Source organism: Microsporum canis, genomic scaffold (assembly GCF_000151145.1).
Source record: "Microsporum canis CBS 113480 supercont1.7 genomic scaffold, whole genome shotgun sequence".
NCBI lineage: Eukaryota > Fungi > Ascomycota > Eurotiomycetes > Onygenales > Arthrodermataceae > Microsporum > Microsporum canis.
Window position 1 is genome coordinate 602,028 of NW_003299163.1, and position 21,732 is coordinate 623,759.

The window sequence follows — 21,732 nt, forward strand, 5'->3', positions numbered from 1 at the left end:
TTCTCTCTCTCTCCAGTCTTTTTTCTATTATGACTACCTCTCGATCTTACGTACTAGATACTAGACATCCCCTCTACCTCGTCCTCTTCTCTGTGAGCCGAAAAAATTCAAATATAGCCTTGGACGTTCTCCAGTTTTACGGTTAAATAGTTATATATGGAAGAACCTGCTTGGGCTGTGGGGTTTCTTTTCTTATTCTTCTCTTCTTCTCTAGCGGATTCGAGAGTCAACCGATAGAAGGCAGATAGTAGAGCAGAAGTAGGAGTAGATGTTGGATAGCAGCCGGTCGAGTATTGGCCGGGGAGAGTCGAGATATAAAAGGAGACGTTAAGATGTGTTTCGGGTAAGATTAAGGAGTCTCTGGACTTTCTTTTCTTCTTCCGTCTTTGTTTCTGTCGAGTTCTTTATTTCTTTGTATCTAGAGGCATAGTCTGTATAGTCTAAGGTGTATAGTCTAGGGTGTATAGTCTAGGTGTATGTACGTGGATGTATCATGTAGGCGTCAACATCAGCATCAGGAACCAAGATCAACATAGAAACAGACGAGGTAGGACAAGTACAGATCATATACTCACTGTCGCACCGCTGCCACATCGCTCTGTACCTCCAACAGACATGGGCAAGAGGAAGCGCGGCACCCAGGAGCACGGCGACGGAGGCGAACCTGCAGCCGGACGTGCAGATAAACATGCAGACGGAGAGGGAGAGGGAGACGCAGAGGCTGGAGATGAGAATAAGCGACGTGAGATGGTCCAGCAGGGCGTCCTGGCCTTTTACTATCCGCGGCTGCTCAGCCTGAGGACGTATCTTCTCGAGCTGCTGCCGGCCTCCTCGGTCTCCAGGCAGCACAGAGTCAGGTCGGTAGGGAGGGAGAAGTCGAAGGAGGATGGTGAAAGAGTAGCCCGTCTGCTGGATTCGACCATCGTGGGCGTCCTGAAGCCGGCGAGCCCAGCAATCAACAGCGCCAGACAGCGAGAGCTCGCGGCCTTTACACAGTCGCAGGTCAGATCTTCAGCCCTCAGAGGGACGGACGTTGGTGCTACCAGCGACATAGCTGATGTATGTTGCATCCTCATCCTTATACATGTATGTGCTGACGAGATAGGTGGTCAACTTTGCTATATACAGCCTGTTCAGCGGCGCTGGACATCCGTCTCACATCCTCTGCCATGGATACCAGCGTGCGGGAGAGCAGATGGGTGACCAGGAGTACTTTTCGTCTACTGGAATAGTGCCCAGGTTGCCCAACAGGAGCGTCAACATGCTCAAAAGGGCCCCCTGGACGGATGTCATGGACCTGCTGGGAGGAAGCTGTGAAGATATCATGCTACACTTGCTCTTGGACTGCGGGCTGTTCATCCATCTCCACGGCCAGTCCTACTATCAATTGAGCGGTGTGTATCATCCACCCTTGACGTATACGACCTACGCTGACGGGGTTATAGGGATACCGTTGACCAAGCTGGATGCTCTGAATGCCCCGGACAAACCATGTATCAGGAAGCCGGCTGAGATCGTCTTCGTGCGTAGGCGCATGTTCTATGCCCGTTCGTCGCTGAATGCACAGCGTGAGCCCAGGCTGGGGCTACAGCATATTCGTACGTCCATGCCACTGATCATATATATAGTTGCATGCTGACGGGTGTAGATGTGCTGAATAGATATCAAAGCGATACGGTGCATGTGATGAAGTACATCTTCCCCCGACAGTTTGGTCTGCATAACGTGTTTACTTCCGCTGTCGACAGGACGGAGACGGCCATGCCGTTCAAGGACTATTCGCTGCGAGAGCGTGAGATCGCCTCGAAGCCGGGCGAGAAGGTACCCAGACGGCTTCGTGGCAGGCTTGTCGAGCTGGTTCAGAGCATGCAGAAGAGACACTCCAGATGCGCCTACGTAGAGCTACTCCGCCATTACTGTCCAAAGGTGTGTAGATTCTATCTGTTTACAAGTCAAAACTAACGATGTAGCGCACGATTGATGCAGCAGGAAAAGTGACAATGACGGACTATGCGACTCCGACGCATGCGGTCTCGGCCTTTTGTCGTGCTGTGCTTCAAAAGGTAATACCGTATGAGATGTACGGATGCGGAGAAGACGGTGTCCGCAATAGAAACACAGTCATGCGCAATGTGGATAGGTTCCTGTCTCTACGGCGGTTTGAGACACTGTCACTCCACGAGGTCGTTCAGGGGTTAAAGATCGGATGTGTCTCGTGGCTATCCCCTGATGGTAGCACGGACAAGAAACCCTGTCTTTCAGACACTCGCAAGAGAGAGGAGATCTTCCACGAGTTCATCTACTACATCTTCGACTCGCTGCTCATCCCGCTCGTCAGGTCAAACTTCTACCTGACTGAGGCGAGCGTGTACAAGAACAGGCTCTTCTACTTCCGTCACGATGTATGGAAGCATCTCTCCGAGCCGGTCATGGCCGACCTCAAACTATCTGTCTTTCAGGATATCAAGCGCAGCAAGGCCGAACGACTGCTCAACGGCGAATCGCTCGGCTATAGCAACATCAGACTCCTCCCCAAGGCCACCGGAGCCAGGCCGATAACAAACCTGAGGAGACGGCCGACACTGAGAAAGGCATGGAAGACAGGCACTCCCATGCTTGGATCAAGCATCAACACCCAGCTGGCCCCCCTTTTCCACGTTCTCAATTACGAGCGGACGCAGAGTCCGGAAAACGTAGGGTCCAGCCTGCCGTCTACCACTGCGATGTACCCTCGGCTGAAGAAGTTCAAAGAGGAAATTACAACACGAGGAGGCGGAAGCCTGACGGGCCCGCTCTATTTCGTCAAATTGGACGTCCAGGCCTGTTTCGACACTATCCCGCAGACAAGGCTGATGCAACTCGTCGATAAGCTCGTCGTAGACGATGCGTACCGTGTCTCCAAGCACGTGGAGTTTCATCTTAACCATAACAGCGGGCCGCGGCCGGCAGTAGTGAAACGAGAATGCCATCAAAGTATAAATAAAAGTACCAGCAGCGCCAACAAGCCAAGGAGGAAGTTCGTGGCGCGAGCGGCAGCGTTTGATGACTTCCAGCCTGTATACGATGCCGTATCTTCAACTTCAACGCCTGGCCAGTGCAATCGTGGCGGTGCAGGAACAGGTACAGTGTATGTAGACCTGGGCTCGCGAAGGATGCATACACGGGGCGAGCTGCTGGCCCTGCTGGAGAAGCATGTCCGCAACAATCTAATCAAGATCGGGAAACGATACTATCGACAGAAAAGGGGTATTCCGCAGGGTTCCGTCATCTCCAGCATCCTGTGCGGCTTTTTCTACGGCGAACATGAGCTGGAGCGGTTGGCCTTCCTACGGGACCCTGGCACGCACGCACTGCTGATGCGTTATGTAGATGACTACCTGCTGATCACGACGGACAGGCAGCTGGCCGAGCGGTTCCTGCAGGTGATGCTCGACGGGGATGAAGAGTTTGGCATATCCGTTGCTCCGGAGAAGACGCTGATCAACTTCGACGCAGAGGTTAATGGCAGGCATCTTCCCCGTCTAGAATCCAGCCTGTTCCCATACTGTGGCACTCTGATCGATACAAGATCGCTGGCCCTCAGCAGAGATCGCCCGTCGCCTAATAATAGTCACAACAACGGCAACAGTGTCAACATCCGCGACTCGCTGACGGTAGACTCAACCCGTACTCCAGGCCAGACGTTCACACGCAAGGCCCTGGCAGCGTTTCGGCTGCAGACTCACGCTATGTTTCTAGATACGAAACATAGCTCCTCAAGCGTTGTGCTAGCCAACCTGTTCTGTAACTTTATGGAATGCGCCATGAAGACCTGTGCGTACTGGTGTGCAATGAAACAGCGACAAACCTCTTCCTCAACTCGACTTCTCACTTTTACCATCTCGTCGCTGCTGGCCTATGGGGCATGCTTCATCCGGTCTCGGTCTGCCGGGGGTCTCATCGATTTTGAATGCAACATCACCCATCGACAGGTCCGCTGGCTGGGCGCCATGGCCTTCAGACGTGTCCTCGGACGCAAGCAGACACGATTTAAAGAGGTGCTGAGGTGGTTGGACGGCCTCCTCCGAGACTGCAAGCCGTCCACTGACCGGGAGCTCTTCAGGCTGCGTCGGGCACTCACCGTTCCCCCCTGTCGCTACTAACATTGTCCTTGTCCCTTGTCTCTTCCCTGTCTATAGATCATAGTTATATGTATAACATCCTTCAGTACTCTGGCCCAGGCTTTGAGTCACCGTCCATATAAATAAACCCTTGCATATTTCCCATATAACACTGAGTTGTAAAACTATATAGAGCCATATATATACACCTATAGCCCATATATCCAATGGGGAACCATCGGACATCAAGCTTTTCGTTCCGTGTGGATCAACGATATTATAACAAATGGATCAAACCTGCTCCCCGTGATATTAACTTCTATTCAGGTGAAGTTGTACTATGTAAATATCACTAGATATCGGGACTATTCCGCAAGTAAAGGAGTTTATATTATTATTATTATTATTAAATATACATTGATTCAACATTACTTTATGTTTAAAATAAAACTTAATTTTTAGAGCTTTATTCTAACATTTATTAGCTGTCAATTGGATTCAGTGTCTTTTCAAGCGCGCATATTTCTGTACTCCTGACCACAGTCACCAATTTTAGCAAAGACAGCATCCGTCTTCTGCCCTTCTCGCCCTCGCGCATGGATGTCTATAGCCATAACCTCAGCTTCACTCAGTGCCCACCCAGACACCTTGAGGCTATCTGCACACCGGTCTGATAAGCCCAGCCGCGTGCCTACAAGTATAGCTCCCACGGTTGGCTGTTGTAACACCCAGCTACTCGCCACATCGGCAATGTCCACCTTGTACTTTGCCGCCAGCAAGGAGAGCTCTCCCATCAGGGCTTGAAACTCAGTCCAGGTGCCCCAGCGGTGAATCATATCTAGGTACTTGCGCTGGGACGGGTTCAACGGGTTAGTAGGGGAGTATATGTCCGGCAACGGTTGACCATGCCATTTTGAAGTGAGAAGGCCGCCGCACTATTGAATTACGACTTAGCACTGCTCCGCCCCTAGCTATTGCTACTGCTATCCTTGTAGTTGGGAGGGTGGGTACACATACAAGAGAACCATATGTGAGAAGCTTGAGGCCGTACTTTTCACAGGTTTGGGTCATACCCCTCAGAGGCCGGGTGTCAATTAATGAGAACTAGGTAAAGAAGAATCAGTATACCCTGCGAAGAAATAGATGGGAAATCGTATATCATACGCACCTGGACTTGGTTGGAGGTGATTCCAACTTGGCCGGTCTTGTCAAGTAAGTACTTGCATACTTCTTCTGTGTGTTCTACATCAAAGTTGCAGAGCCCGATGGATGATACTAGCTCCGGGTGGGAATGCGTTATGCAGACCAAGTGGTGGAGGATATCGAGATACTCTTTTGCTTCATACTAGTTTTGCAACACTTAGCTTCAATAACCATTTCCTTTCAGATGCAATGAAACACGAATATATGCCTAGGGGGGCATATTGTGGATAGGGCAATTCCTACATCATACCAGTGAAACTGAAGCAGGTCTACCCTACCGCCTAGTCTGCGATACCGTTCCTTAACAGCAGACAGCACGTACTCGGCTGTAACGGCCGTGCCTATAGGCTTGAAGACGCACCATTTTGTGGCTGCGTAGACTTTGTCTTTCATGCCTTCGGGCAATCTGTTGCGGAAGTCTCCATAAACGAGTTCGGCATCGCCCTGAGAATAGTAGGTGATTAGTAGAGGGCGGATAATTATGGGGGATGTTAGGAAAGAGAGAAAGTCACATAGTGGTCTGCCATATCCGCAGCAATGAAGCCCCTTTGAACCAGTCTGATGAGCGATTTCTGCTGCTGTTCCGAGCTTCCTGCGCCAAAAGCAGGAGATGAGAGTTGCCAGAGACCGTTGAACAAGCGCGGCAGCTGCCTTCCACCCATAGTAAATGTCTCTACGGGGGAATCTACCGGCAATGAAACATGCAGGCAAGCTTGGCTGTGGCCAACCCGGGCGGTCGTTTGCGCGGACTCGAGGAAGAGCAGCTGAAAGGTGTCCCTAACCTGTCTCTCTGCTCTTTCGAAGCGGGACAGAAGCTTTGCTTCGGCACAGTAGCTGCTATAAGAAACAAGGCTTGCGAGCAGGGCTTCAAAATCTGCGCTTAACTTTGGGGTGCGGTCCGGCCCTGACTCCTTGAGTGCCTGCATCCCTTGGACGACGTCACCGGCAAACTGATCAAGTGCATGTTCGAGAGCTGAACCAGGCGCCCATGATGCACTAGCGTGGATGGTCGAATTGACAAAATGTGTTAGACTACAATGGGGTCAGTCAGCGATGTCTTTGTATTCGGATGTGGATGTGGTGCCATACTAGCCAATGGCCTCCTCGGCCAATTTCGACGAGAAGAGACATCTCGTCAGTCCTATATATTCAACACATGCTGGAGATACGGTATCCGCACTGGGGAACAGCTCCGTTGCTTCAGTCAGCGCTGGCGGCGACTCCTGGAGCCTTGAGCGGATGTGCTCGACAAAGGGTTTCTGGTTTGCTGGGTTGTGGGAGAGAAGCGTCCTAAGTACGGAGCGGAGATAAACCGGGGGGACTTGAGTGTCTTTTTGTTAGTCTGATATGATACTCATTGTGTTTGATATTCTTGCTGGTTGTGAGGAGAGGAGGGTGATAGCCGTACGGTTGGAGATGAGGACATCGTCCATGACATTGCTTTAAAGGTGTCAGCCACGCACAGCTTCGAGAGCTAGTAACTATGGGTGTGGCTTACACATGGGCCTTCATTGTTCTATATAACCATTCCCGCCTGGGGTTATTATGGGATATACGGACAGAATGCGTTGACTAGTTGATATTTGCTAGAGCGGGAGGTGCTGGGAGGTAACTATTTAATATATATATTGCCCCTCCAGACTGCAGTACGAAGAGATATGTTTATACTCCGCCTGGGGCGATCTCTTGGGCGGAGTACTATGTAACTGGCCTATTAAAATAATAACACGAACAAGGGGCACACCGTAGCTAGCAAGAGAGTAAGTACGTACTATGGTAGTGAACTTCTACCTATACAAATGGTCTACTATGTACATCCTAGATATCTATACTCTTTGCTCAGTTACCGATACAACATAGTCATGTCAATCTATGGTCGACTTGTCAACCCCTTATCCCTGCTTGGTTGCATAATTGTACACAAGCGGAAAGGCAAGAGGAAGGCATATAAGGACTATCTTTCCAAGACGCTTCATCACTAGGGCCAACGATTGGTTCCTCCTCCTGTAGAGTGACTCGATGCATTCATTGGTATCGTTAACGTGAGGAAAGTCGCTGAGCGTGCATGGCTTTCCAAGGAAACTACTCAGCTTCTTTATATCGAATGGTGGTGACAGCTCCAAGAGCCTTCCAGGCCCCGCGAGCTCGCGGATCCGGTCGTTGTGGGCAAGATACGCTTGCTCTGCCTCCTCTCCGCCATAGTGGTTCCCGTTGTGGACGAGGAAGATCAGCTCGAGCAGCCTATGGAAAGTGCCTATGAACTCTGGCTCCAGGTAGCGTAGTATGCGAAAGGACGGCCATGTTATAAACTGCCAGACGGTTTTCTGCATGGAAGTAATCCATTTCCCAGCCGGCCTTGTGGTTAATATCACTTTGGCCTCGGGGTAAGCCGCCATCAGCTGCTCACCGAAGATGGCGCATGGCACATCCAGGGTCACGTCGTAACCGCGAAGAAGAACGTCGAACTCGGCTCGGCCGTAGGGCCGCCCCGTATCCTTGTTGATGAATGTGTTTTCGATCGCCTCGATCCATAATCTCTTCTGGCGAGAGTCTTCTATGATGCTTGACATGTGGACTGGCGTGTAGTCGAGTGCTGTCAGGGCCGCCAGGAGAGAAGACGTTCCGGTGCGACACATGCCTAGACAGAGCACACTCACTCGTTTTTCCCCCAGCTCTCCCTGGGATATCTCCTTGTCGATGAGGCGAGGCTTGTGAGGGGCCATTGTGAGGATCTGGTTGGGATACCGTGCCCTTTCACAGACGTACGAGAGGATGTGGGTATCAAAATTATAGGTCACGGAAGAGTAGAGACAGATATATAGTTATTATATATTTACCACCTCCTTCATGATTTCACCGCAATTGATCTTCTATGCCCCACGCCGCCAGCGCAAAAGACCTTCCAACAACCCTGATATCGGCCAAACTTTTCCGCGGAGCAGGAGAGCTCTGCTGGCAGCGAATGATAGAGCCGGAGGAGACAACAGGGAGATGTTGAAACTGCGCAGCTCCACCTATCAACCGCTATACGAGAGATGGACATGAGCTGCTGGTTATGAGATGGAGGAATATTTTTGAGATTCAGCTCCCGATTCGAAGTTATGTATATAAAAATGGCTTCTGGTGGTCGACAGAGACGGTTTGCTCATTTTTTGGTATAATGTTTGCTTCAATGGTTCGGGAGAGCCTTGCCTCGATGGCGTGGATAATCAATTATAATAAGCAGCTTCTCTGCGAAGCGATGGCTACGATCGAAGTGCTTCGTTATATCCCATCGGCTCAGTGATATCGTTGCTCCTCTACCGGCACCAAGGACAGACAATTGCTGGCAGCCTCTTCCCGAACGATGACGGTTATAAACCTGGACGAATTTAGGGTGACTAGGGCTGCCTTTCTCCCGGAAGTATGCCCGCTGACGGTACTACCAGACCCATACTATGAGCCTTGGGAGTATACCGCGAGCCGCCTGCCCCAATTGCTTGAGTGTGGTAGCTTAAGAAGCACCGTCGAAGCACTCCCAGTTCTCTGTACAGAGCGCTTGAAGTCAGAAGCAGAATGGAGATGAGCCTACGTAGTCCTGGCATATATGGCCCATGCCTACATCTGGGGAGGCGATGAGCCCAAGGAGGTAAATGTCGAACGCCTGCCAAACTCAAGAATATTGAGGCTCATCTTTTTAACTATCGTTTAGGTTCTTCCTCCGCAAATATGTGGGCCATTCTTGCGTGTGTGTGCCCAAGTTGAAATACCTCCCGTGCTGACCTGTGCTGCCGCGAATCTCTGGAATTTCTCCTGCTCGGGGAATGATTTCTCCAGGTTGGATGATCTCCAGGCACTCATATCGTTTGCTGGAACCGAGACAGAATCATGGTTCCTTACCGGCGGCGTTGCCATCGAAGCAACGGGTGCAAAGGTCGTACAACCTTTGCAAAAAGCACTGCAGGCCGTAGAGACCCGGGATTATATGGTCATTATTAGAGGCCTGGAGGCATTGAAGCTATGCATCGATGATATGACAGCTTTGCTGATGAGGATGTACGAGAGATGCGATCCCATGACCTTCTGTCATCGAATTCGGCCATTCTACGCTGGCAGCAAAAACATGGCAACCGCCGGCTTGCCAAGAGGTGTCTTCTATGATGTAGGGGATGGCAAAGGTGAATGGAAAAAGTTCCAAGGCGGAAGCAACGGCCAGAGTTCTCTCATTCAGTTCTTCGACTTGGTGCTAGGTATCGAGCATAACGACCCGGCCAAGCCCAAGCGGGAAATTTTCCATATGGAGGCGCGGGATTGCATGCCTGGCCCACATCGACGGTTTCTTCAACATGTCAGTAAGACGGGTAGTATACGGGAACTGGCACTCTCGGGCGTACCAGCTTCAGATGAGCAGCGTCGTCTCAAAGCCGCATATTTGGCTGCAACGGATGCTCTGAGCAACTTCCGCACCAAGCATATCCAGATTGTCACCAGACTCATTACTCTACCGTCTAAGAAGGCACCTAAGGGTCTAAAAGGGGTCGGGACTGCGAGAACGGCGATTCTGCCTTTCTTAAAGCAGGCTAGAGATACAACAGCGGCGGCCGGGCAATGCCAATGAATGGAAACTTATACACCTATATAAAAGAGCGATCATCCATTATTTAGATATAGACCTTGATTTAACATCATTAATGACCTTACGCAGCTTCATAGTATCGTACAGTTCTAGGACAAACATTTTGCTATATACTTTGTAACAACCCCCTTAACTTTTTTTTTTTAAAATATACGAATTATTGCGTTAAAATTAATATAATAGCCTAGGAAAATATATAGTCTTACGGAAAGACCAGTAATCAGGGATAAATAAAAGGGGCTGGCCTTTCTATAGGATGTAACTCGGGGGTTCTAGTAATGTTAGAGGAGTTCAATGACCACCGGGTTCGATGACCAACCACCATGATTATCACCACCACAAATATAGCCTGTCGTAGATGGCATCCTAGATCTTACTATAGTACTATAGCATTCATCTTTTCAGTTTAGCAAGGAGCATCAAGTATCTTGTATTCTTTATTAAGAAATAATAATACTATTATTAACCTGATCTTTTAAGAAGGATATCATCGATCCCAGCTAAGAGATGGCCGACCCACGACACATCCTTGCAACAGCTAAGGATGAGCAGTTCAACCTTGCTGGCTGCGGACTTTTCGCTCAGGTCTTCTTTGTGGTTAAAACAGAGATTGCTATAAAGGTCCCGGATGAGCCGGGAGAAGCTGATGCCATCGAGAAGCGGATCTATGAGCGACTGGGCATCCATCCGTATATTCTACGCTGCTTTGGAGAATGTGACTCGATAGTTGGGCGAGACCTTGCACTTCAGTATTTACCCTTTGGCACACTGGCTAGGAACCTTGCACTGGATAGATTCCCTGTGCAGAGAGTTGAGTAAGAGCATTAATATATATGTTACAATCCCGGTGTCATGAGGCTAACTTGACTGCTACAAGCTGGCCGATGCAAGCTGTGGAAGCAATAAGATACATCCACTCTAAGGGAGTTATCCACTGTGATATCAGTGTCAGCAACTTTCTTATCCAGAATAACGGCACGCTTGCCCTAGCAGACTTTTGCGGATCAATTCTAGATAGCTCAACGGCAATAGTATCTACATCAACTAGATACTCTAGGCCATTAAGTCTATCCGAACGCTCATCAAACTCGACTACGAAAGACGACATCTTTGCACTCGGCACCATTTTATATGAGATTGGTGTTGGACATATACTATATCCTGATAAACCTAATAGCGAGATTTACATCCTTTTCCAGAGACGAGAGTTTCCCAGCACGATAGATCTCGACTCAGGCTTCGTGGTCCAAAAGTGCTGGCTGGATCGGTATGACACTGCTGGAGATATCAAGGCTGACTTGGGCGTGCATTAAATCTGCTGTCGGGTGGGTCACTGATAGTTATACTGTGTATGTTGCACGCTACATCTCCGCGGCAACCGCTTCTTGAATCAAGGAACGGGCTACACAAGTAATTTGGTGCAGCCCTAATGACACAGAGCCAAGTAGATAATAGTTAGTGGCATGTCAAGATATTCCTGGATCTAGGACAGGGCCTGATAGCGACTTGGTCCACAGCCCATGCCTGACGTGAAGCGCCTAATCTATCTACAAAGAACCAACCTGCAACCTCCGTCCAACATCAGTCTGACCTCCATCCTTCATCCTTCATCATCATCCTCCATCCGTCTCCCATCCTTCGCCCTCCGTCGAACCTCATCAAATATAAAATTTACCCCTGAAACGCGCCAAGACCGGAAATTGCATGTGGCAGAAAAAAGCAAAAGTCTTCACCGCTTTCCACCCTGTGGCGTGTGGCTTGACTTGGCGCTAGACCCAAAACAGCCACTTTACGTGACTTATACTCCACTAAGCCACATCGGGAAGTTTTTGTTCTTTTTCCTTCGACTTCAACTTCAACTTCAACTTCGCATCTTCAACATTCGATCGTTTGACTCTCTTTTTTTTCTTGTTTTCGATGCTGTCGAGCGTGTGTCAAGTCTGTCGTTTCTGCATGTTCGGGATTCGTGGCTTGTTAATCTCTTTCCTCGCCTTCCAACTCCACCAGGAACCAAGGGAAAGTTAGATCTAGCCAACTTCTCGTCTCTTCCCCCTGCGGGATCGTCGTATTTTTTTTTTTCCTTGCGGTTCAGCTTTCTGGTTCAGCCTGGGGCATCTCCTTTCTCTAAACAGGTTCAAACAGGCCGGGACAGCTTCCATTCGCTACTTTTACGCTCGCTGTTGTTGACGACTCTCTTTCCTTCTCTACGTCGATATATAAGAAACCGGACGGACCCTGTGGATGGTGTATATACATGTTGGGGATGAGATGACTACGATATCTGCCGCAGTTCCCGACTCGCCCCCTGACCTTACGGGGTCGAAGTCGTCCAAATCTTCGTCCTTCCAGTCCTCCTCGCACCAGTCGAACTCGGATGGCGTGTTTGCCGATATCTCCAACTTCGAGGACATAGCGCTCGAGGATGATCTGGTTGCGCAGTTCGGCAGTAATGCCCTAGACCATCACCATTTCGACCAGGGACCGTATCCCGTGCGGTCGACGAGCGTGCCGGCGAAGAAGCCGGGCCTGAGGCACAAGCAGCACCACCAGAACCTGCACCTCCAGCACCAGGGCAAAGGCCAGGACACGGCCCGGGCGAAGAGCAACACTGCCGTCATGACGATGAGAGACCTCACCGGGCCTGGCTGCAGACAGAACGGTGGCCCACGGAGCAGTCTTCATACTCCCAGCACCTATGGCCGTCACGGATTCGCGCAGTCTACTCCACATGTCAATGGTACGACACCGGCCATGCAGTCACTCTCTATACAGCCGCCATCCGCCAGACGAGCGCTGAGCAGCACGTCAGATCCTTCCTTACTCCTCCATCCATCTCGAAACCGACCCCGATCCCGATCCCCTTCGCCCAGCGAGAGCCAGGCGTCCAGTGGCAGCCATGTGTCCTGCTCCAGTCGATCACATAGCCGCCCGCCACCGCCAGACGCGTCTGCCACCTCCTTTCCCCGAGCTCCGTCCCGACAGCCAAGTCGTAAGTCGGTAAAGGAGCTGGAAGACGAGTACCACGACTCGGACGAAGACCTTCCCGAGGATGCCACGCTGTGGAATGTTCCGATTTCTCCGCGCCCGCAGGACGAGCGTCCGAGGGGTCGGGACAGCCGCTCGCAGAGCCGCAGTCCTGGTCCGAGACCAATACCGTTACACGACTCCGTGGCGTCCCCACCACAGCTGCCATCTCCTCAGTCTACATCCCCTCCCGGCAGCACAACCACTGCCAGATACAGGCCAAAACACAGACGAGGCCGGTCACGGTCCATGGGGCCTAGCCAGCGGGTCTCTCAAGGTGCCATCAGCCCAGCCCCGTCTGCGGACCGCCGTGGTCCAAAAGCAAATACCTGGAATGTGGTCATGTCTGAGCTCTCCGAAGAAGCAAGAATCATCACCGAAGCATTGGAGCATCATGCTGACGAGGCGGCACGAGACCACGAGGCCAGGGTCCAGGCCGGCCTGAAGCCTCGGCCTTCCGCAAGCGGCAAACGAGGATCCGGCGGCATGATCGAGCTTCCTCCCTTGCAGAGGCCGAACATCATGATCGATCCCCTGCCCATCAGTAAGGAGAAGGAGAAGGTCTTATCCCGGACAAGGCCCAGCTGGCTGCCTCCCAAGGACCAAAAGGAGGAAAAGAGGCATCTCAAGGAGTACAAGCGAATGATGGCCTTATCTAGGGAAGCTGGTGCGTATATATCATCTCCTTTAAAGCAAATAACGACTAACTGTAGTAGACAAACGACGAGCGGCCGAAGAGGCTTCTGCGCAGTGCAAGAAAGACGACACGCGGAAGATGCTGCAGCGCATCTGGGACGACTATGTGTTCCCTGACTGGGACAGGGTTATTGCCGAACCTCGAACGCGCGAGCTATGGTGGCGCGGCATCACGCCTCGGTCTCGCGGAGCTGTATGGCAGCGTGCCATCGGCAATGAGCTGGCCCTGACCGAAGAGTCCTTTGTCAAGGCGCTGGAACGAGCAGAGCAGCTCAGGGGCAAGTCCGGCGACGGCTTCAAACGGGCCCACGAGCGATTTGCGGCCATCCGCAAGGACGCAGCGAGTGCCTTTCCGGCTCTCAACGTCTTTACCGAAGGGGGACCCTTGCACGAGAGCCTGGTGCAGGTGCTGGATGCGTATGCCATGTACCGCAGTGACGTGGGATATATCCACGGCATACACGTACGTCGTCTTCTTCCGTTACTTTTGACATAGCTAACATTAAGTTAGACCATCGCTGCGGTACTGCTACTGCAGCTGCACACACCGTCAGCCGCCTTTCTCACTCTGGCCAATGCCCTCAACCGGCCGCTGGCACTGGCCTTCCTGACTTCCGACCCCGGAGCTACGGCCCGCGCCTACAGCCTGGCCTCGGCGACGTTGCGTCTCAAATTCCCACGCCTGTCGACCCACCTGTGCGAGAACCTCTGTCTCTCCGACGCCCAGATCTGGGAGCCCATGTTCCGCTCCCTCTTCACGAACGGGCTAGACGTCGACCACATCTCCCGGATCTGGGACTGCTGGGTGTTTGAGGGCGACCGTATCCTGTTCCGATCCGGGGTGGCCGTGCTCGGCTGCCTGGAGACACAGCTGCTGGGCCTGGTGCCGGGCGAGGAAGGCCAGAAGGGAGCGGCCGACGTGCTTGGCTGGGGTCCAAAGCACGTAGCCAAGCGAGGACGAAGCCGGACGTCGATGGACTCTGTGGCGAGCGAAGGGGGAGCAGAGGCGAAGCTGTACTGGTCCCTGGGCACTCAGGGGACCGACGCCTTTATGCATCTGGTTAGAGAGGCAGGAAGGTGAACAAGCACACAAGTACTCTTTTTCCAGGCTTAATACTTATTCTTCTATCGTTATCTCCTTGTACATCAAATAATATTAATCTAAATAATACATTTATTATATATGTTATAATGATAATGACATCTATAAAAAGGTTTTTCTCTCCGCGCCGTCTTTTATATGTGGAAAAAAGTTCTTCCGGCCACGTCTTGCTTTCTGCCTTCGAAGCTCATGAAGGAAACAAACAGACAACAAGACTTCTTCTTCTTCTTCTTCTTCCTCTGGCTCTTCATCTCTGCTGTTATTGTGTTGTTTGTACTTTGAGATACCTCGTCTGTTTACCTGTTTGAGCCAAGATGGCACCCGGCGTGACAGGCTGTCTGGGAGAAGGTGAGCAGAAGCCGAGCGGAAGCTGAGCTCCAGATAGCTTCGAGGCAAGCCAGACTGACGGGCAGCAGATGGAATACACGTTGACATGGAGCACCTGAAGAAGGGAGAAGTCAAGTAAGTGCAACTTCTGGGGGTCGTGTGTGTATAGAAGCTAACTGCTATAGCCTTGGTACATCGATGTGAGTGACCACGAGATACAGCCTGTACGAAACGACCTACGACAGGAAGCTGACGGAGACAGCATGGCGATAAACTTCAAGGACGGGGTGATCCTGGGAGCGGACTCACGCACGACGACGGGCGCATATATTGCCAACCGGGTGACGGACAAGCTGACGCAGGTGCACGACACGATATGGTGCTGCCGCTCCGGCTCGGCAGCAGACACGCAGGCGGTGGCAGACATCGTCAAGTACCATCTAGGCATGTACGGCGTGGTATACGACAAGCAGCCCACCACGCAGACGGCCGCCGCTCTCTTCCAGGAGCTCTGCTACGACAACAAAGACGCCCTGAGGTGAGTGACATGATGATGAAGAGGAAGAGGAAGAGGAAGAAGTGTAGGCTAACGGCGCAGTGCGGGTATAATAATTGCCGGCTACGACGAACGGCATGGCGGCCAGGTATACAGCATCCCCCTGGGCGGCTCCCTACACAAGCAGCCGTATGCGATTGGGGGCTCTGGGTCGACGTACATCTACGGCTACTGCGATGCACACTGGCGAGAAGGCATGGACGAGGCGGAGGGCGTGGAATTCGTCAAGAACTCGCTGCGAGAGGCCATCAAATGGGACGGCAGCTCCGGGGGCGTCATCCGCATGGTCGTCCTCACCAAGCAGGGCGCCGTCCGGCACCTCTACCTCCCTGACAACGGATACACGGGGCCAGGCTCTTCTGCTCCTTAGGATCTGTTAATTGATGTCGTCCTGTCCTCTCCTTTTTTATACTGTCCTCTATATCTCTATGCTATAGGCTAGACATGGATCTAAATAAGCCATCAGTAAGCAAGCAAAATAAAAAACAAGAGCGACCACTCACTGGCGCGCCAAAAGCCCACGTTCTAACCAGCATCTTTTTTTTTTTTTCTTCTCTTCTTCTGCTTCTGCTTCTGCTTCTCTTTATATTAAGATATAATAATAATAAATATCAGTGGCGAACATCCAAGTTTTGCCCCACCAAAAAACTTCCCTACCGAATAAATATCAGCCATCAAAACATCCAGCAAGCAAGAGAAAAACAACAACAACGACGACGACCACATCGAACTTCCCTCCCCGCTATGTGCATGCTGACATGGGCGCCGTTGCTTGCGCTCCCTTGCAGCCGCCCATGATCGCCAGCAGTTCCGGCGGACAGCAGCATCGCAGGGACAGCAGCAGCGTCAGCATGCTCTCTGTCGGGCTCAAGCGCGAGCTGTCGCATCCTCAGTCAGATACCAACACAGACGCTTCCAGGGCAGAGACGACGTCGACGGCAGAGACATCCAGGGCGGAGGCCGCGGCCGTAGAGTCTGCGCCGGCCTCAATGACCGCCAGCTACCAGCAGAGCCACCAGCAGCAGCAGCAGCAGCAGCATGCTTCTACGGCCAGCCTGCCCAACACCGCGATACACCAGAGGCTGCCGGATAGACAGCGGATGAACGGCCATGAGATACATTCGTACTCCCAGCCTGCCTTTAGGCCCTCGTCGGCCTCTGGCCGTCCGGCTCCAGGCTCTGCGTCGACGACCTCGCCCCCGACGCCCACCCGGATCAAGGTACGGGACCTCTCGCACATACAGTCCTTTGCCAGCGAAGAAGCCATGGCCAGCGCCTCGCAGCAGCACCGGCCGGGCCTGCAGAGACAGTACGAGATCAGCTCCATGCCCGTGGCGGACGTGATCGAGATGGTGGCTGGCCTGCTCACCAAGATCACCACCACCAACGACCTCCAGCACGAACACCTACACAGACACATCCCCAGGGCAGAGCAGCGGTCTCTGCCGCCGCAGACCACCAGCGTGCTCGCCTTCCACGGCAAGAACGTGCCGGGCATCACCATCCTCAACTACCTCAGCCGTATACACAAGTACTGCCCGACCACCTACGAGGTCTTCATCAGCCTGCTCGTCTACTTTGACCGCATGACCGAGACCGTCAACTCGCATCTTCTGCAGCAGATGCACCGCAGAGCCCATCTACGGCCTAATCCCAACCCGTCCATACGGACCATGTCCACCTCTTCCTCCAACAGACCGCACACCTCCTCTTCCTCCCCCTTCTTCACGCCCGCCAACCCTTCGGGCAGACGCTTCTCGTCTCGCAGGTCGACCGAGACCTCCATCGCCCGGGCTGCGGTGAGCAGCAAGCTGCCCACCTCGCCCACCACCGCCGACCTACCCATGCGTTCTCCCTCGGTCCAGGACGACCACGACGCCGAACACGACCTCAGCGACTCGGACGACGATCTCTCCGACGTGTCCGACGAGCTCAACTTCTCCCATTTCCTCGTTGTAGATAGCTATAACATACACCGCCTCGTCATTGCAGGCGTCACTTGTGCCAGTAAATTCTTTTCAGACGTCTTCTACACTAATTCCAGATATGCAAAGGTACGTTCACCGTCCAGCCTGCCGATACCGAACATCTAAACTGACATGGCCCAGGTCGGAGGTCTACCCCTCATCGAACTGAATCACCTCGAACTCCAATTCCTACTCCTAAACGACTTCCGCCTCGCTGTCCCGGTTGAGGAGCTGGAGGCCTACGGCACGATGCTGGTCCAGTTTTATGCCCGAGAACTAGTTGCCCAGCAGCAGCAGCAGCAGCAACTGCAGCAACCGGGCACACCGCAGCCAGGTTTCAACGCCACGGCCACAAGCGTCATGCAGAACCAGGGCGATCCCCAAGCCCAGAACGAGAGATTTACACCCACACACACATAAACCATACGGCGCTCAGTTACGAGTCTTCTTTTTCTTTTTTCTTTTCTTTTTCCTTACATTCCTTTTTTTTTTTTTTACGCCTTCTTTTCCTCCCCGATGTGATGATGAAACGGCAGTGGTAAATGTCAGAGGTCTAGCTCCAATGATGCTGTGTACAGTGTACATGCATTCTTCTGCATCATAGCTCTAATCTACCCGTATATACCGGGGACCATTGATGCTCCCTACTGTCTGTCCGTGACTCTCTCCTTTCTCTCCTTGTCCGCGTTAATGGATTGTATGTATTTGATATCTGGATGGATGGACGGTTGATGGCCCCTTGTTTTGTGTCCATTTTTTTTTTTTTTCACCCTTTCTTTTTGAATCTACGGAGTCGCTACTTAGATCCGGAATCATCGTTGATAATGTCTATTTCATATCCTCGTCTCATCATCCTCTCTAGCTCGTCTCACCGTCTTATCGTCTCTTCCTTCGCCCCCTGAAAGAAAAAAGCCCCTTAAGAGCCGCCATCTTAGGTAAGCCGGCGCTTACATCACCTTTTTTTCTCATCGAGTTCGACTTTCTTCAACGACTTCAACGTCTTCATCTTTCTTCTCCTCGCGGACAGCAAGTAATAACTCGATAACCTCGTTTCTCCGTATAAGACGCCCCGAGCGCAAAACCTGCATGCGCTGCCCCAACACCCGGCATTCCCAGTGGCGCATCCCGATCAGACGTATCATCTTTCCCTTCGACTTCCCCTTCCCCCGCGCCTTTTTTCCGGGCCCTTGAACGAGGATTCACCGTGCCGTGCTATTGGAGAATTTTTGCCAGACAGGAGAACAAGACAGACTGTTGCCAGGTCGACGGCTTACCACTAACTCGACGGTCGACAACCATACCTGCACGTATATAAGCCAGACGCGGTTGAGATGGCGGACGCTCCTCCTCCTCAGCCGCCGTCAGGGTGGAACTTCGCTGCCATGGCCGGCAACGTAGTGCAGTTCCTCAGGCTGCCTGTGCTGGCATCCGGGAGCCTGGCCGTGGTGGCCAGTGGAATGCTATATTTTAAACAAAAGTAGGTGTCTCCCGTACATAGATATGCACATCAGGATCACGACTGACGGTTAAATGGACAGCGACTTAATCTATCCCCGGAACATACCGGCCGATGCGCGAACGAACGTCCCCAAACCATCTGAATTTGGGATGACGAACTTTGAAGACCTACGCATCCCCACTCCCGATGGAGAAGTGTTGGCCGCATACTTCATTCGCCCATCGAATAGAAAGATCAAAGCGCAGGTCACTGTTCTTATGTTTCACGGCAATGCGGGGAATATCGGCCATCGCGCGCCCATTGCCCACATGTTGGAGCAGGAACTCGACTGTAATGTCTTCATGATAGAATATAGAGGCTACGGCTTTTCCACGGGCACGCCGGACGAGCAAGGGTTGAAGATAGACGCTCAGACGGCGTTGGATTATATTAGGCAGCGGGCGGAGCTGCAGGACACCAAGATTGTGATTCACGGTCAAAGTCTAGGCGGTGCCGTGGCTATTGATCTTGTTGCGAAGAACCAGAAACAGGGTGATATTAAGGCTTTGATACTGGAGAATACTTTTCTCAGTATTCGGAAACTCATACCTAGGTGTGTATTGCATGCATTCGTCTCGGTAATGGCCGTACTGACTCTTGCAGTGTTTTTCCGGCTGCAAAATATGTTGCTAGGTTGTGTCATCAGACATGGCTTAGCGAGGAGATTTTGCCCAAGATCACAGACGTTCCAATATTATTCCTCAGTGGCCTGAAGGATGAAATAATTCCGTATGTTTAATGCTACCCTCTTTCTTTGGTGATTCTATCTAACACGTCTTAGACCCGACCACATGCTACAGCTATTCAGCATGGCTAATGCGAAAGAATGCGTCTGGCGCACTTTCCCTAATGGCCAACATAACGATACCGTCGCTGAGCCGATGTATTTCGAATACATACACGCTTTCATTATCGACGAAGTCCTGGACTGATTCTCCCTCAGAACGGGCTCTTATACACGTCATTATCTTCCGGAGTTACAATCTTTATGTTCCCTTTGTATTCATCCTTTTTTTTTTTTCCTCGTTGGTTTTTGCATGGTTTTCGATCTCAGGGGTTTGTTCTTTGCTGGTGCACTTGGTTTTGGTTCTGGACCTGCTTATTCCGTTACATGTTTGGCTACCTCTGGGTTCCATGTTCGCATACCATTGACACGATACCCGGGTTATACCACCCATTGCATGGTTGGCTTATACTGCCCACCCTCATATCATATCTCCTTCACACTGTGTAATCGTAGAGTGAAGGATATATACCTTATTTTAATAATACCGACATTAGATCAGTCATTTATTTTACTTCTATAGCTCTATATTGTACATCCGTGTAATCTACACACGGCCCGTGAACCGCTGAATCTCAAATATATCTTACACCCTCTGCACTTCGTCAATAAGTTCCTGCACCTTGAACCCTTCTGTGTCACCACTAGTAAACATTCTCAACATCTCCCCTTTTCTTCCTCCCTGGCTACCAGCCCCCTCGGCCTCCCAGTCATAAAATTTCTGTAACCATAGCACTAACAGCTGTGCGTCATCGACCGTCATCCCCTTATCCGTCACGACAGTACCATTCATCAACACAATCCCCTTATCATCAGCAAAGTCAAGATGATGCGTAATAACCGTATGCGGCGGCGCAAAGCCAGCGTGCAACTTATACTCCGCTAACGAAGTAAATATCACAGTCGACGTATGTGTATTATGCGTGCCCATCGGCGTCGGCACTTTGGAATCACTCGCTGACGCAGGAGGATGGAACCCCCATTGAAGGAAATGCATTTCAGCGCCCATTGATTTTCCCCCCGGCGTTTCAGACCCTGCTTGTTCCGCCTTTGGATCGGCGGGTATCTCTAGCTCGCGCGGCAAGGGCAGAATGAACTGGGGGTGCTGTCGAGCAACTTTCACCATGCGGTTGTATGTTTCGATAGGGATGCTGGCGCATATAGAGTTGGGATTCGTGACATGTCTCGCCCGCCATAGTTTGCCAATTGTGTCTGCAGGGAGGGCAGAGGTCTTTTCGAGATCTAGGTAGGAGGATAGTGGCTTAATTCCTGGCGCGGACGATGAGGGCTTCTTTGCGGTATGTTCTGAGCTTTTCTTCTCCAGTCCGGCTGGTTCAGATGGTGAGGAAGTCGATTGATTTGAGGGTATTTGAGGTGCTACGTCGGCGTTGCGAACTTCCTGTATCTTCTCTTTATATGCTTCCTTGAGCGAAGATACGGACTCGTGGCCCTCTCTGCAGTTTCCAGTTTAGTATATAGGCTTGCTGCAATATAGATCCGGCCTCATACTCACTCTTTGGCCTTGCGAGCTAGCTTCTCTTTATATTTTTCAAGGACTTGCGAGGACTGATGGGTTGCCACGAAGCGGACATCGTGGACTTGGGCCCATCGTCGCTGGACATGTCTGGTAGGTAGAACAGGCCGGCTAAATAAACTTCTAATAGCTGGCGCACGAATTGAAGCCATTTCGAGCGTGGCTTTTGTAACTTGTGGCTTCTTCGCTTCTTTATATGTGTATGCTTGTGTTTCTGCCCTTGAAGTTCGTCGTTTTTAGGCTCTTTAATGCCAAGAGATCTTGGTAACTTTCTATCGACGACGAAGGCTTTTTATATCAAGCCGCATCTTCTTTACTGCTGGAAG

The 21,732-nt window shown here is 51.5% G+C and overlaps 10 protein-coding genes across 10 annotated transcripts; 7 read left to right on the forward strand and 3 right to left on the reverse strand.

Annotated features, from left to right (window-relative positions):
* Positions 1 to 615: 615 nt before the first annotated feature.
* On the forward strand, positions 616 to 4,142 carry MCYG_07400 (telomerase reverse transcriptase; the record flags this gene model as incomplete). The annotated part of the gene is made up of 4 exons (XM_002843571.1): positions 616 to 1,059; positions 1,106 to 1,598; positions 1,649 to 1,926; positions 1,971 to 4,142. The coding sequence occupies 4 exons, from the start codon at positions 616 to 618 to the stop codon at positions 4,140 to 4,142; spliced, it is 3,387 nt and encodes a 1,128-aa protein (XP_002843617.1).
* A 467-nt stretch (positions 4,143 to 4,609) lies between these two features.
* On the reverse strand, positions 4,610 to 6,736 carry MCYG_07401 (aldo/keto reductase/Endoribonuclease L-PSP; the record flags this gene model as incomplete). Its single annotated transcript, XM_002843572.1, has 7 exons — positions 4,610 to 4,951; positions 5,118 to 5,204; positions 5,269 to 5,445; positions 5,547 to 5,747; positions 5,816 to 6,140; positions 6,393 to 6,624; positions 6,712 to 6,736. 7 exons carry the CDS (start codon positions 6,734 to 6,736, stop codon positions 4,610 to 4,612), a joined length of 1,389 nt encoding a protein of 462 aa, XP_002843618.1.
* Positions 6,737 to 7,195: 459 nt separating this feature from the next.
* Positions 7,196 to 8,026, reverse strand: MCYG_07402 (conserved hypothetical protein; the record flags this gene model as incomplete). The annotated part of the gene is made up of 1 exon (XM_002843573.1): positions 7,196 to 8,026. The coding sequence occupies one exon, from the start codon at positions 8,024 to 8,026 to the stop codon at positions 7,196 to 7,198; it is 831 nt and encodes a 276-aa protein (XP_002843619.1).
* A 332-nt stretch (positions 8,027 to 8,358) lies between these two features.
* MCYG_07403 (indoleamine 2,3-dioxygenase pyrrole 2,3-dioxygenase) lies at positions 8,359 to 9,900 on the forward strand (the record flags this gene model as incomplete). The annotated part of the gene is made up of 4 exons (XM_002843574.1): positions 8,359 to 8,580; positions 8,617 to 8,839; positions 8,870 to 8,931; positions 8,995 to 9,900. 4 exons carry the CDS (start codon positions 8,359 to 8,361, stop codon positions 9,898 to 9,900), a joined length of 1,413 nt encoding a protein of 470 aa, XP_002843620.1.
* Positions 9,901 to 10,425: 525 nt separating this feature from the next.
* MCYG_07404 (conserved hypothetical protein) lies at positions 10,426 to 11,231 on the forward strand (the record flags this gene model as incomplete). The annotated part of the gene is made up of 2 exons (XM_002843575.1): positions 10,426 to 10,733; positions 10,796 to 11,231. The coding sequence occupies 2 exons, from the start codon at positions 10,426 to 10,428 to the stop codon at positions 11,229 to 11,231; spliced, it is 744 nt and encodes a 247-aa protein (XP_002843621.1).
* A 941-nt stretch (positions 11,232 to 12,172) lies between these two features.
* On the forward strand, positions 12,173 to 14,719 carry MCYG_07405 (TBC1 domain family member 12; the record flags this gene model as incomplete). Its single annotated transcript, XM_002843576.1, has 3 exons — positions 12,173 to 13,609; positions 13,659 to 14,101; positions 14,177 to 14,719. 3 exons carry the CDS (start codon positions 12,187 to 12,189, stop codon positions 14,717 to 14,719), a joined length of 2,409 nt encoding a protein of 802 aa, XP_002843622.1.
* Positions 14,720 to 15,054: 335 nt separating this feature from the next.
* On the forward strand, positions 15,055 to 15,993 carry MCYG_07406 (proteasome component PRE3; the record flags this gene model as incomplete). Its single annotated transcript, XM_002843577.1, has 4 exons — positions 15,055 to 15,088; positions 15,208 to 15,226; positions 15,273 to 15,605; positions 15,666 to 15,993. 4 exons carry the CDS (start codon positions 15,055 to 15,057, stop codon positions 15,991 to 15,993), a joined length of 714 nt encoding a protein of 237 aa, XP_002843623.1.
* A 388-nt stretch (positions 15,994 to 16,381) lies between these two features.
* Positions 16,382 to 18,010, forward strand: MCYG_07407 (PHO85 cyclin-7; the record flags this gene model as incomplete). Its single annotated transcript, XM_002843578.1, has 2 exons — positions 16,382 to 17,677; positions 17,732 to 18,010. 2 exons carry the CDS (start codon positions 16,382 to 16,384, stop codon positions 18,008 to 18,010), a joined length of 1,575 nt encoding a protein of 524 aa, XP_002843624.1.
* Positions 18,011 to 18,972: 962 nt separating this feature from the next.
* Positions 18,973 to 20,020, forward strand: MCYG_07408 (BEM46 family protein; the record flags this gene model as incomplete). The annotated part of the gene is made up of 4 exons (XM_002843579.1): positions 18,973 to 19,067; positions 19,129 to 19,641; positions 19,692 to 19,817; positions 19,870 to 20,020. 4 exons carry the CDS (start codon positions 18,973 to 18,975, stop codon positions 20,018 to 20,020), a joined length of 885 nt encoding a protein of 294 aa, XP_002843625.1.
* Positions 20,021 to 20,458: 438 nt separating this feature from the next.
* Positions 20,459 to 21,558, reverse strand: MCYG_07409 (ATP11; the record flags this gene model as incomplete). Its single annotated transcript, XM_002843580.1, has 2 exons — positions 20,459 to 21,326; positions 21,386 to 21,558. The coding sequence occupies 2 exons, from the start codon at positions 21,556 to 21,558 to the stop codon at positions 20,459 to 20,461; spliced, it is 1,041 nt and encodes a 346-aa protein (XP_002843626.1).
* Positions 21,559 to 21,732: the final 174 nt, after the last annotated feature.